The 12097-nt window shown below is 34.5% G+C and overlaps 2 protein-coding genes across 4 annotated transcripts in view; one reads left to right on the top strand and one right to left on the bottom strand.

The window, feature by feature from the left end:
* The window catches only part of LOC113238212, a 66510-nt gene extending 57369 nt beyond the window's left edge, over nucleotides 1-9141 (bottom strand). The window contains exons 1-3 of one of the 3 annotated variants that reach the window (XM_026475000.1): nucleotides 8770-9141; nucleotides 7312-7502; nucleotides 6191-6229 (exon numbers count right to left, since the gene is read on the bottom strand). In XM_026475000.1, coding sequence (XP_026330785.1) covers nucleotides 6191-6229; nucleotides 7312-7423 — 151 coding nt within the window. In that variant the 5' untranslated portion in view covers nucleotides 7424-7502; nucleotides 8770-9141. Of the gene's footprint in view, nucleotides 1-6190; nucleotides 6230-7311; nucleotides 7503-8769 lie in introns of those variants that run through there. The other 2 variants (XM_026475016.1, XM_026475008.1) reach the window with 2 other exon arrangements.
* Nucleotides 9142-9700: 559 nt separating this feature from the next.
* On the top strand, nucleotides 9701-11813 carry LOC113238233. The gene is made up of 5 exons (XM_026475031.1): nucleotides 9701-9929; nucleotides 10082-10181; nucleotides 10255-10340; nucleotides 10473-10596; nucleotides 11181-11813. Exons 1-5 carry the CDS (start codon nucleotides 9887-9889, stop codon nucleotides 11326-11328), a joined length of 501 nt encoding a protein of 166 aa, XP_026330816.1. The 5' UTR covers nucleotides 9701-9886; the 3' UTR covers nucleotides 11329-11813.
* The last annotated feature ends 284 nt before the right edge of the window (nucleotides 11814-12097 follow it).

The following is a 12097-nucleotide window of genomic DNA, read 5'->3' as shown; positions in this document are numbered from 1 at the left end:
GTGCCGCATTATAGTAAGCGACACGCCTGTCTGCACCACTGCACTCGTCACCCTGAGACCTACATTGACAAGTCCCATGTGCCTGTAATTTCACCACCACCCTTACCCTTCAAAACCGGAACGCACTACCTAATGCACACATTACTGCTTGGCGGCAAAAATAAGTAAAATACTTCCCTGGACAAATTCATTCACAAGGAGCTCTACTTAACTGCTACTAAACTCGGGCAGTTCCTGTACTTACTATGCGTACCAGTGCACCGGGATTCATTCCTAGGCGCTATCCAGGACACCCAGACCAGAACTTGTTTCGGTACTCTGGTACTAATAGTATAGCGAATTTCCTAGTTTGAGATTTGGTAATGGTATAGTTGAAATAGTCTGGGACAAAAAAAATTTGAAAAGTTGTATTTCTAAAACTGGTTCTAGCAGGAATGCTTCTCACCCAGCGCCCACAATGTAAACCACTGAGCCGTAGAGGTCGTCAAAACTTGGTTTAAACATAAAACGCGTGGTCAGATGTTGAACCGTATCATAATATATATATATATATACTGTATTATAAAATTGCTATTACAAATATACTCCCGGACACATAATCCGAGCCAAATGCTTAGCTTAAACAATGCTTGATTGCTCAAAAATGTTATTATCCAACTTTGAAACTGGTACCTATACTAAACGTCATTCCCGTAAAAATGCAAGGTGGGTCGAATTATGTGTCCGGGAGTGTATCTCTGAGAGTTTCCTCTCTTTGAGAAATAATTCACTTTTGGTTCTACCCCCTGTACTAATTACAGGCAAAACGAGTTTATATGGCGTGCAAGCAATAATTTTAACATTCTATTTTATACTTTTGATCTTTAAGTGATCTGGATCTTCTCAATACGAGTGTGACTTCGGCAAGGAGAGCACTTGTTTGACTCATAGTGAGGCGTACAACTGCGGTCGTGTTTTTATGTAATAAGTTAGTTAAATTGTGCATACTTATTAACTGACTTCAAGAAAAGGAGGAAGTTCTCAATTCGATTGTTTCTTTTTTTGTATGTATGTTACGCGATAACTCCAGTATTTGTGAACCGACTTTGATTATTCTTTTTTTTGCTGGAAAGAGGGTACCTCTGTATTAGTCCCTTTTAAATTTGAAGAAGATATTCCACTTCTAAAGGTGATAAACAAGGGGATGAATCTGGTTTCGCGTACTTTCCGGAAACCGATTTCAATAAAACTTGGCAAATAGATGTAATTCCACGAACTTTTGAGGTCGGTTTTCATTTTTTGTTTAAAGTTATTACACTTATATTTGTGGATCCTTATTACGTTTCTATTTGTGAGGACCTCTAATTGGATCTCAGTTGTTATTAGTAAAATTCAATTTAGTTTTAAGCTGTTGAATTTCCTTTTATGTAAATAAATAAATGAAAATAATTAAACAGATATATAGTCTAAACGTACATTTTACTCGTTATTTAATTGCATAAACCATTGATTTACAATTATATGGACGTCGGGTCCGCGCTAAAAAGTGTCCGAACTTATAGGGCGTTAAAATCGTATACAGAGCGTCAGTCACGCTCTAGTCTTCGTTTGTTCGACTGACAGCGAAGCAAGCAAAATTAGACAGTACTGCGATGACATTACAATTTAAATTCAACGTATCAGCTTTTTCATATTCCTTGACATGTCACTACGTTTAAATAGGTTGACTTGGGACATTTTTTTCGTGGTTTTTGTATTAGACCCGTCGTCCATTTATTTGTAAGTCAATGGTATAAACACTAATTTCATAATTTTGATATTTCACCTTTGGCTGACTATAGCGACATTTTAAGATAACGTTATAAACGAGTTTTTAACCGACTTCAAAAAAGGAGGAGGTTCTTAATTCGACTATACGTTTTTTGTATGTATGTTACGCGATAACTTGTGAACCTATTTTGAAAAAGAGGGTACCTCAGTAGCGGTATTTGAAGAAAATATTCCATCTCTAAGGGTGGCAAAGTACGGGGATGAATGACTTTTGAGGTCGGTTTTTTTAGTAATCTGTACTGATTAAAAACAATGCACGTGTATTTCGCTAAGGTTGCTTTGATTCTTTGATGCTTTTCGATTTTTTCTACGATAGCGGAGTCTTTTGATTGACCTTACCTAAACGTTATATAAAAAGGTCTGATAAAAAAAAATTATGTTTCATTCGTATATCTACGATAATAGGCACAAAGAGAAACGAATTATCTGTTTTGGCATGGACGCAGTAGCGTAGAAACGCGTAGGCCAAACGGTTTTTTTCTCATTTTGCTCATCAAATAAGTATTGTTCAGTCAAAGACCTTCAGATAAGTAAAGTAACTGTATTCATTAATCTTGGTAGGGACTTAGAAAGGCAGGTAACAGTATACTACATATGCTATTGCGCGGTTTGTTCTACTTTACCAGGGCAGGGAGCGCAACATCCGACACGACAAGGCCCGGTTTTTATGGTAAACTTTTTGTTAATAATGATGTTGTTCTTTGATAATGTTCATTGGATAGTATTGAACAGGAACCAAAGTACAAATATACTTGCTGATCTTTTTACATTTCGCCGACCTCTGTTGTCGAGGTCTATGTAGAAATCCATCGAGTATATCCAGACCAGAAATAGAGACGAAATAAGGGCCATCCATTCCTGGCAACTTATCAGGCAAATTAACCTTATATAACCTTGTATCTCGTTTGCGTTGAGATCACAAACTAGAAAACTGAAATAGTACAGCGCCAACAACTAACCTGTGTATACTGTGTCTCCGAATATTCCAAAAATATTCCGTACTTATTGTAATAAAGATAATATCTCTAACTATGAGGTCTGTTTCATTGGGTGGTGTGGGAAAAACAGCAAAACATCTAATTACAGAACAAACGGAATCACATTTCATCGGTAATTAAATAGGCCCTTTACAGGTCCCATGGTCACGGTTGACTGACGTCGGTTTGTTTGAAAAAACAAATATACGCGATTTAAATCCGGAAAATTAGTTTCATTCCTATGTGTAACAATCGCGAAAACCTAAGAACTCGATATTAAATATGTAATTTTGTAATCTTCGTCCATTATAGCAAAGCTCAAGTTAAACTGGTCGATTTGAAGTGAAACAAATGACAACACCCGTCAATTGTTTCGAATTCGGGCTAGCCAATCGGAGCGCAGTTGTTCGAGTTGGGTGTTTGTGGTGCCGTCGTTGTTTCCGATTTAACACAAATACTTTAGTTACTTACTTTGGGATCAGAGCAACGTGTGTGTTGTCTAATACGTCTTTATTTCTACTATTTACAAGCACATTTTATTGTATCAAATTTTAAATAGTTATAATGTTAGTTAATAATTAATTTTTAATGCGCTGTTCTATTCGGCATGTTGTGTTCACGTCTACTAGGACGGGGATCTACTCCCGTTTTTCGTTGGAAACAATTACTGTTAAATAAGTAATACCCGACCAAGTCAAAACACAATGTCAAGTATGAAGCTAATTTATACTTTTAAGGTAAAATAAAAGCTTAAATACTAGAAAGTAAAACTACGATTTTTAAATTATATGAATAAAATTCGGTCCCCGCGGCAAGGTGCTCAAGATGCTGGCAGCGGTACCCCTTTGTATGGCTATGCTAATGAGTTGGGCAAGGTAGCTGCCGACCCTTGGGTTTCCCAGATAGACTTTTAATTTTAGTATGAATTTCATTAGCGTCATGCGTCTTTTAATTTAACGGAGCATTACTTATTTGACTGTAATTGTTTCATGTGAGAAATTGAGTAAAGTCCCAGTATCCAAGTCTTCAGTAATAAAAAAGTAACATAATGTTCCAGACAACTACTGCCCTTATTATAATAACTAACGTAATCGACATTTAAGTGAAATTGAGCTATTAACACGTCTGGAATCAGCGATTCGAGATCTAAAACCCCCTTTAAGCGGTTTTATTTATGTCTTATTTAGTTTCATGTATTTTTGTTCAGCAAAATCAGCGTAATCGACATTTTTTGAAGAAAAAACTAGGTATTTGGTACCTATATCTTGACTTCTAACTATGACTTATGATCAATGGTGGGTAAAAAGATGTTTCACATATTATATAGATACATGTATAGACATAGCTACAAGGAGCGACATAGAGTTGTTAAAACCACCAAATATTAATTAATTACTTTTTCGAATTCCGTATTTCCGCGATTTGTTTCACTGCATACAAACTACTGACTTAGGAAGACGAAGTTGAATTGTAAAGTAATTCTAACCATGCCATGTAAAATAATGCAGTAGTAGTTTTGTCTTACGATGCAGTTTAAAACCATTTCCGGAAATCCGGAATTCGAAAAAGTAATTTATTAATATTTGGTGGTTTTAACAACTCTACGTCGCTCCTTGTAGCAATATCTATGCATGTATTTATATATGTGGAACATCTTTTTCCGACCATTGCTTATGTATGACAAAGTGGGCAAACCATTGGATAGCCTAATCTACTAGCAAATAAAATAATTAATTTCAAAAAAAAAAAGGTTGCCTATTACATCCTTGGCTTACACAAAATCATCATTCAACATTTATAAAGTATCTAATGACAATTTAAGTGGAATATTTATGAGACATGATGATTGTATGATTACCTGTTAATAGGCATTATGTTCTGCTTGTTAAAGGTGTAAGATTACGATTATGTGATTATGAAATGAAATGCCAATGGAATGATGATAGGAGTTAATTAGATACGCAATGGTATTTAATTTAGCTTTGTGTGTACCAGAAAGCACGTGGATGTATTAAAATAACCTCTCATTTTATTAGTTCATGAAGATACAATAGCTAAATATAAATTAAAAATAGTTAAATACTTAATTTATTTGACATGAAATTCAATAAAAAAAAAGAAAATATTAATTAAAAACAAATTTGTTCGATATTTGAAATAAAGTTAAACTATCTATTTTGTCGTGTCATTTAAATCTAGGCTTTAATATTCTACCCGCCAAAATATGGCAAAAGCCAAAAAAATAAATCTTATAGACCTAAAACCTTAAAGCTCTACGGTGCACGATGACCCGTAAACAGTGTTATTTTTAAATCACCTGAAACCTCATGACCTTTGAAAAAAATAATACTCACTTTTTTTCACATTACATACCAACCGAAGACGATTCCTCGCTTCGATCGATCGTAACGATAATTGTACCAATCCGTTGCTACCCCCTTGGCGTTAAAGTTAATCGTTGACATAAATCGATTAGTCGTTTCGATCAGTCGGAAAGTACGGATTGTGAATCGTCTCGTGTATAGGGGCCACAAGGAGATGGTTCGTAGTCCCAATGCGGGTTGGAGGGAGACTTCACGCGATTTCCAAGTTGTCAACTTTCTTCGACATACAGGCTTTATTAGCACCATATTATTAATAAACATTCACAATGTTACGTTACAGGAATTTGAACTATAGAGAATCAACCGCTTTCCCAGTGGGTTAACACCGCTTACGTGACTTCTGCGACCGCCCGTCACCACATTATTAATTTTATGTAATGAAGATATTTCAGTCAGGGTGGTTCCCTTATGTCTTTTAGAACATGACGTAATCGAATAAAATGAGACAATTTTTGGCTTATTTGTTTCATAGTACTGTGATACATTTTTTCTCAAGTAAGTCTGTAAAACTAGTTTTTAATATGAAACTTTTCAATGCAACTTCGATATGACAGTGAAATTGTCAGGAACTCCATTAAGAGCCGACATGCAGCGTAATTAAAAAACTGTTCCAACTCATCTGATCATACTTTGGTCGATTGCAGGAAGGCAAATAACCAATATCAGATTTTTCAAACTTAGAACAATTTTGGGAAAAATAAGATTCCCACTTTGTTCCAAGACGTCAGTGAGAAATGCTAAAATTGTTCTATTGATATTTCAATAGAACAATCTATAAATCAGTGAGAAATGCTAAAATTGTTCTATTGATATTTCAAAAGACAATTTTTTGTCTGTAATAACAGAGAAAAAATTATCTAACTCTGTCTGATGATGTCATATTCTATAGAACAAATGAGAACTACTCCTCAATTTAAAGACGAATAGCGGTTTCCTTTTGCAGAAACCGTGCCTTTTCAAAAATGTTAGTCCAGCCACCCAATTAATTGCTTTATGCATTATATAGAGCAAAATACTTACAATAAACAGACAGCGACGTGTACTGAATATCAGTATCATCTGAAAGAATTGATTTTGCTTCATACATAGTCCTGTGCAAAATTAACTTAACAGTGACTACAATTTACTAAGAAAATTTAAGACAAATTGTATATATTGGTTATTTAAAAAAGATTGCATTACACAGAATTTTAAAATAAACCATTTTAACAAAAAGCAAAAGTAATACAAGTGGGTTTTTCGTTTTGAAAAATAAAATTAAGTTTTGTGAAAAGAAATAAAAAACTTTCCAAACAACCTTTAAAAAAACTAAAGCTGTGTATAGGGATACTACAGGACATTGCTACATTAAACAACGTGTCTAGGTTAGGTTTGCAAGTGTAAAGGTACCTTAACTTTTATCATAACAGATTTTTACATGTTACTGTATTTCTAAACTTTTCCAGTCTCATATCAATGTTATGGCAAATATTTAAAATACATCTGTGAACACAACATCATCATAATCGTCAATTTATCGCAAGTCCCATTCCTGGATATGGCTAACCCTCCACCACCATTGTTGGGTCAGGATCCAATGGAAACTTCATGTTTTCCAAAGGATATGTAGTTTTTTCAGATAGGTGTCACTATGTTTTCCTTCAATCTTAAAGAGAGGTATTGGATATAAATATTCACAAACATACATGACTCAGAAATTAAAGGCGGTAGATACACGCCATCAAAAGGGCAAGGGTAATTAACTGGTTAGTATTCTTTATCTAATTTGAGTGGCATATTTTATAATATAAATTTTTGAGAATATTATCGTGAAATATTAAATAATAGTTCAGGATACTACACTCGAATATTAAGTCATAATTAATGATAAATTGTAGAATATTTATATAATAAAAATTGCCACCAAAATTAGGTACAGAAAACTAACTTGAAAATTACCTATAAAAAAAATCAACCTCCCAAATAAGACGCATTCCCCCAATAGGCTTACATACTTTCAATTATATTTGAACTGCATTCTTAAGATTATTTTTATGGTTGAGAAAGCTGTTTCTATCTGTGTACTTACTCTAGGCTGTGTACTTACTTAGAGATTGTACAATTTATCAAAGTAATTTGTGAGCTTAAGTAGCAGTACTTACAACTATAAAAGAGTCCCCACTTAGGTAACCCAACGGCAATGGCTCCAACTATGAAGCAGATAAAGCCAACGACGACTACAGCTATAGAATACAGAGCCTTGCCGTTGGCCATGGCTGCATGACTCTGCCAAGCTTCTGGAACCTTCTGCACATCAGGATCGGTGTGTCCGGTGAGGATTGGGTAGCACCATCTGTTAATAAATTTGACTTTAAAATTTTTTTTCAATAACAATTATTCATTCTATAAGTTTAAAAATTGAATTACGCTGTAAATATTACTGCTGACAATAAGTCACAAAACAGCAGAAATAGCTCAATTGAAGCGGAGAAATTGTTTTCTTCAAATGGAGGTGAAATAAAAAAGATCCATCCTGTCTAATTAGAGGGCAGCTTTTATCGTATTTTGGTCACATCACAATATGAGTGTTAAATAGAGTCAGAACCCACATCTTTGATACATTATCTTAATGTATATATAAGCGGGAGGGATATAACCCATTGTTTTAGTGATTAGTTCTACTACAATCAAAGATAACAATCACCTGTTAAGTAGTACTAAGCCACTCTACTAAAACACTAAGATAATGCAGACAGGGCATTATGAATCCTACTAAGTTTTCAGAATTTGTAACATAGGACATTTTTTATAATATAAAATGACGGGATGAACAAGTTGTGAATGAAACAAAACTAGACCAGCTGTCAGCCGTGACCAGCAGAGCTGCTTGTGAAAGATTTCGTTCAGGGAAGTATGGCCACCAACCTATTTCAGTAGAAATGTTTGGCAGTAGCCAAACAGTCAAGTGAACATTGCTGCGTTCCGGATTTGAAAGGTAAGGGTGCTGGTGAAATCACAAGCACATGGGATTTGAAACAGTACCTCTCAGATCTTTGCGAAAGCTCTCTGTGACACAGCGACTGCTACAGACAGGTGCGTTTTGTGTGCTTACCATCAAGCACAGGACTTATTTGTCCTGTCCTATCACTTGGTATAATAAAAAAAAATATATATGATCATGTTTGAAAAAATTTATATTTGAGAAAATTGTCTCCTTTCCAATAATAAATATTCTTAAGTTGGATTAAAAGGCTCATTGTTAAGTTGGAACTTGGCTTTAGCTTAACTTAGCGTAGTTAGTGAGGGCGGGCATGAAACCTTTGCAGTATCATTTGTTCACAGCTTGTGACATGTATGTTTACACTTGAGTACACAATTCGACAGGAAATTTGTGTCGTAAAGAATAGCAGCCGGTTGTGGGCTAAGTTACCGATGCCATACAAAGAATCCCAAACCAAAACAATACCACAGACTATGTTGTCAAAATATTCCTATTGGAAACAACACATACAGCCCAATTCGAATCTCATCAGAAACCAATCGGATTATTTCTACGTTGAATACAAGTTTTAATGCCAGCTACTAAGACTAGAAATACAGTTATCCACGTTTTTACTCACGTTTGCAAACTTCTGTAAAGAATTCGCCACACAAAATTCACCAATATTCAACTGACAATGGATTTTATAAAGACACCGTTAAATATCATTTACACATAACATTTGCGTACAACACTTGTTTTCACCTGAATGCACAAAAGTTCACTTCACGATTCAAATTTCGAATCCGCGACACACCTATCGAACAAAAGGCACTACATTAAAGCTCTACTAGGGACACTGCCACTTTGTTCATTACACTGAATGATACAGAATAAAATAATCAAATGTAACTGTACTGAAAAGTTATTACTGATTTAATCTTCGTGAGAAAACACGGACAATGAGTTCCAGGGCAGAGAGCAGCTTGCTTACACTATCACTACGCGCGACGTGAGAGAAGAATGTGGTCGGTACACAAACTGGTTTTTTGATTTCTTACATGTTGAGTGATGTACGCTACGTTGCCAGACAGAACTATCTATTGTCATTTAATAATGTTGATGTTGCCGTCCCTTTTAGGCAGATAGTAAATTCTTCGTGTTAAACAAAGATACAGCAACATTTTCAATACTATGGATAAAGCTGTCAAAGTTTAAGCGCGTTCCATTCAAAAGTAAAGAGCGTTAAAACCCGGCAAAACTTTAAGCTAATTAAAAGTATTTTTAGTTTTATTGATCAGGTATTAAGTTGGAAAGATACCCGTAACATAGATCAAATAAAACCGAAGTTTCACCAAGTATCCAAAAGAAACCACTTTCAGGAAAGAAATAGGTACAACATATAAACTACTTTATTTGTCCAATTCAACACACGAACGAATTTTAAAAATATATATTTAGTAAATTGTGATAAACTTCATTTAATCATATTAGACTGAGCAATATTCGAATTAGTAGATCACACAACAACGTCATGCCAGCGCGAGGCCAATCTATTTTTGTGTTCGCCAGCGTTAATAGAACAGAGAAAACTTATATTACGAACATGTAATAAATATCTACTGTTCCCAATTGTGTTCATACTTGCTTTCGTTTTATTTATAGTATTCAGTTCGGATTCAGTGTTATAGCCTTTTTTTCAATATTCTCAATTAAATTCATTTTCTTTTCCAGAGTTATAGCAGTTATTTGTTATAATGATTTATATGTGTATTATTGCATTTTTGTGTTCTTCTGTTCGTAAGTAGTGCCTATTCGTTGGTATTTCCCGTTTATGTTTTGAAATAGAAAATAATTCGAAATGCAATTTTTGGTTAGGTAATTTGAAAAGGGAAGCGTCCTACACGATTTAGATGCGAAACTTAAGTAAACTAACTCGTGTTTCGTTACAGTTGGAGTTATAACAGAAGCACGACCCAAACTTGGCTGTGATGAACAAGGAGACTGCTTGTCAACCCCTGCCGATTGCAAAGAAATATGTGGCTGTGACAAGTAAGTAATACCTAGAATTATAAAAAAAAACACTTGATTTTTTAATAACTTATGTATTCGGTTTTTGTTCCAGGATATATATTTACAACAAGACAACAGACGAATGTGTACTAAACGTGCAATATTTTACATCAGTTACTGAGAAATATCACACTGAAGGTAACATAATGTGAAATTTACCAAAACGTTTGAGAATAATTTTAATTTATTATTATTATTATTAATTTGCGTTTTATTGAAAAAATAACCATTGCGAAAACCTAAAAAATCGATTTGTATTGTATTTTCCAGAGAAAATCCGAAAAGAATCTGAAAAAGTTTTTGGTGGGATTTTAATGTCCGCAATATTGTTTGTTTCTTGTGCTTCCTTGTGTGCTGTGACTGCCTGCATTTATTGTTGCCGCATACATTACATGTAAGCATTTAACTCGTATACATTGTACTAATGAACAAGGGAAAGATACCAGAAATTTGAAGAGTATTATGCGAAATAGGAAAACACTTATCATCATGGAATCGAATCAATCTGGTCAGTAAAATATTTATGTTTTTGTAGTAAGAGCGAAACAAGATATCTTTTTCACTCTTACATGATGGAGGTAAAGCTTTTGCTCACCGGCTCATGCCATTCCGCATTAATAAGTGTGATGTTTCTTATATTTAACTATTACCGCGCTTTATTTTATAATTATGTAATATATAATTATATATAAAATGTAAGATTTGTCAGTATGGTTTAGACGCCTTATCTTACTAAATACGAACAATTTTACTATACTACTTATTACGCATTTACACCGAGTCATCAGGCGACTTTCGCTTGCCCGCCAAAGGCGGCAAGCTACCCAGTGTAAATAGTGAGCCGTCTGACGACGGTAGTTTGCAGCCGAAGTCGACCGAAGAGACTGGGTGTGTCGCCTTCGGCAGGCGAAGTTATCTGCCGAAGGTCAGCAGACTATCCGATGTACATGCGCCATTACATAATGTGTTCATTTTCAGGGATGTCAGACTGCATAATGACGTTAAGGCTTTGGCACGTAAACTTGACAGAGATGGCAAGCTGAAAAAGTCTCAGAAGAAGCCCCTACCACCCGTGGCTGAAAGCTGCAACGTTATTGTAGAAGACGCTGGTGTCTTTGTTTGTTAAAAATTGATAAACTGAAGAAAGTATTTGATAAACAGTCTAATACTATTTCTAAAAGTTACTTGTACTTAAAAGACAGGCTCAATTTACATTGCCGCGAATCGGAATGGAAGCGAATTTCTATACAGCTTAATGATCTTTATGTCAATTAAGAATTCCCTAGATTGCGCGAGACTTCGCCAAAAGACGTACGACCGGTTTTTGGCTCATAATATCTATTTTGTCCGTTACTCAATTGACAAAAAGTGCATTATGCTATGGTTACAAAAATTTGCTGCCATTGTATTCCGTGGGAATATAAAGTGAGCCTTAGAAGGAAAATTATATTGATTGTTATTATTATTACAGTCATGTTCAATGATGGCAAAATGCTGTGACACATTTTTTCTTTTTTTAATGTTTGCAAACAAAACAGATAAACTAGCTAACGTAAAATATTTTACGTTCTCCTTTAGACTCTCTGCAACTGAAATCTTGGATTTATTTCAGTATGAATAAAACTAATATTTAACCTATTTATACTATCTTATATTTATTGTGTATTGATAATTATGTAGGTATATTATGTTTCAATATATTATAATATTTAATTTGCATTTTTCTTCTAGGTACCTAATCCATATTTGCAAATTTCATATACATACCTACATCATACATGCTATAAAGGTAAACCTAATTTTATTTTCTTGTTGTTCATATTCATATATTATCATCAACACATTTATACATCCCAATGCTGGGCATGGGTTTCCTCATAGGCGAGGGTTTTTTA

Source organism: Hyposmocoma kahamanoa, unplaced genomic scaffold (genome assembly GCF_003589595.1).
Source record: "Hyposmocoma kahamanoa isolate Upper Pololo Valley unplaced genomic scaffold, ASM358959v1 103, whole genome shotgun sequence".
Taxonomy (NCBI): domain Eukaryota; kingdom Metazoa; phylum Arthropoda; class Insecta; order Lepidoptera; family Cosmopterigidae; genus Hyposmocoma; species Hyposmocoma kahamanoa.
The sequence above is the reverse complement of the archived record's forward strand: the minus strand, read 5'-3'. Positions and strand labels throughout refer to the sequence as shown.

Excerpts from the sequence above, each read along its gene's own strand:
- LOC113238233 (XM_026475031.1), top strand. The coding sequence starts at position 9,887 with ATGATTTATATGTGTATTATTGCATTTTTGTGTTCTTCTGTTC. Across the intron at positions 9,930-10,081 it reads ATTTTTGTGTTCTTCTGTTC|TTGGAGTTATAACAGAAGCA; the intron begins GTAAGTAGTGCC and ends GTTTCGTTACAG. Across the intron at positions 10,341-10,472 it reads TGAGAAATATCACACTGAAG|AGAAAATCCGAAAAGAATCT; the intron begins GTAACATAATGT and ends TGTATTTTCCAG.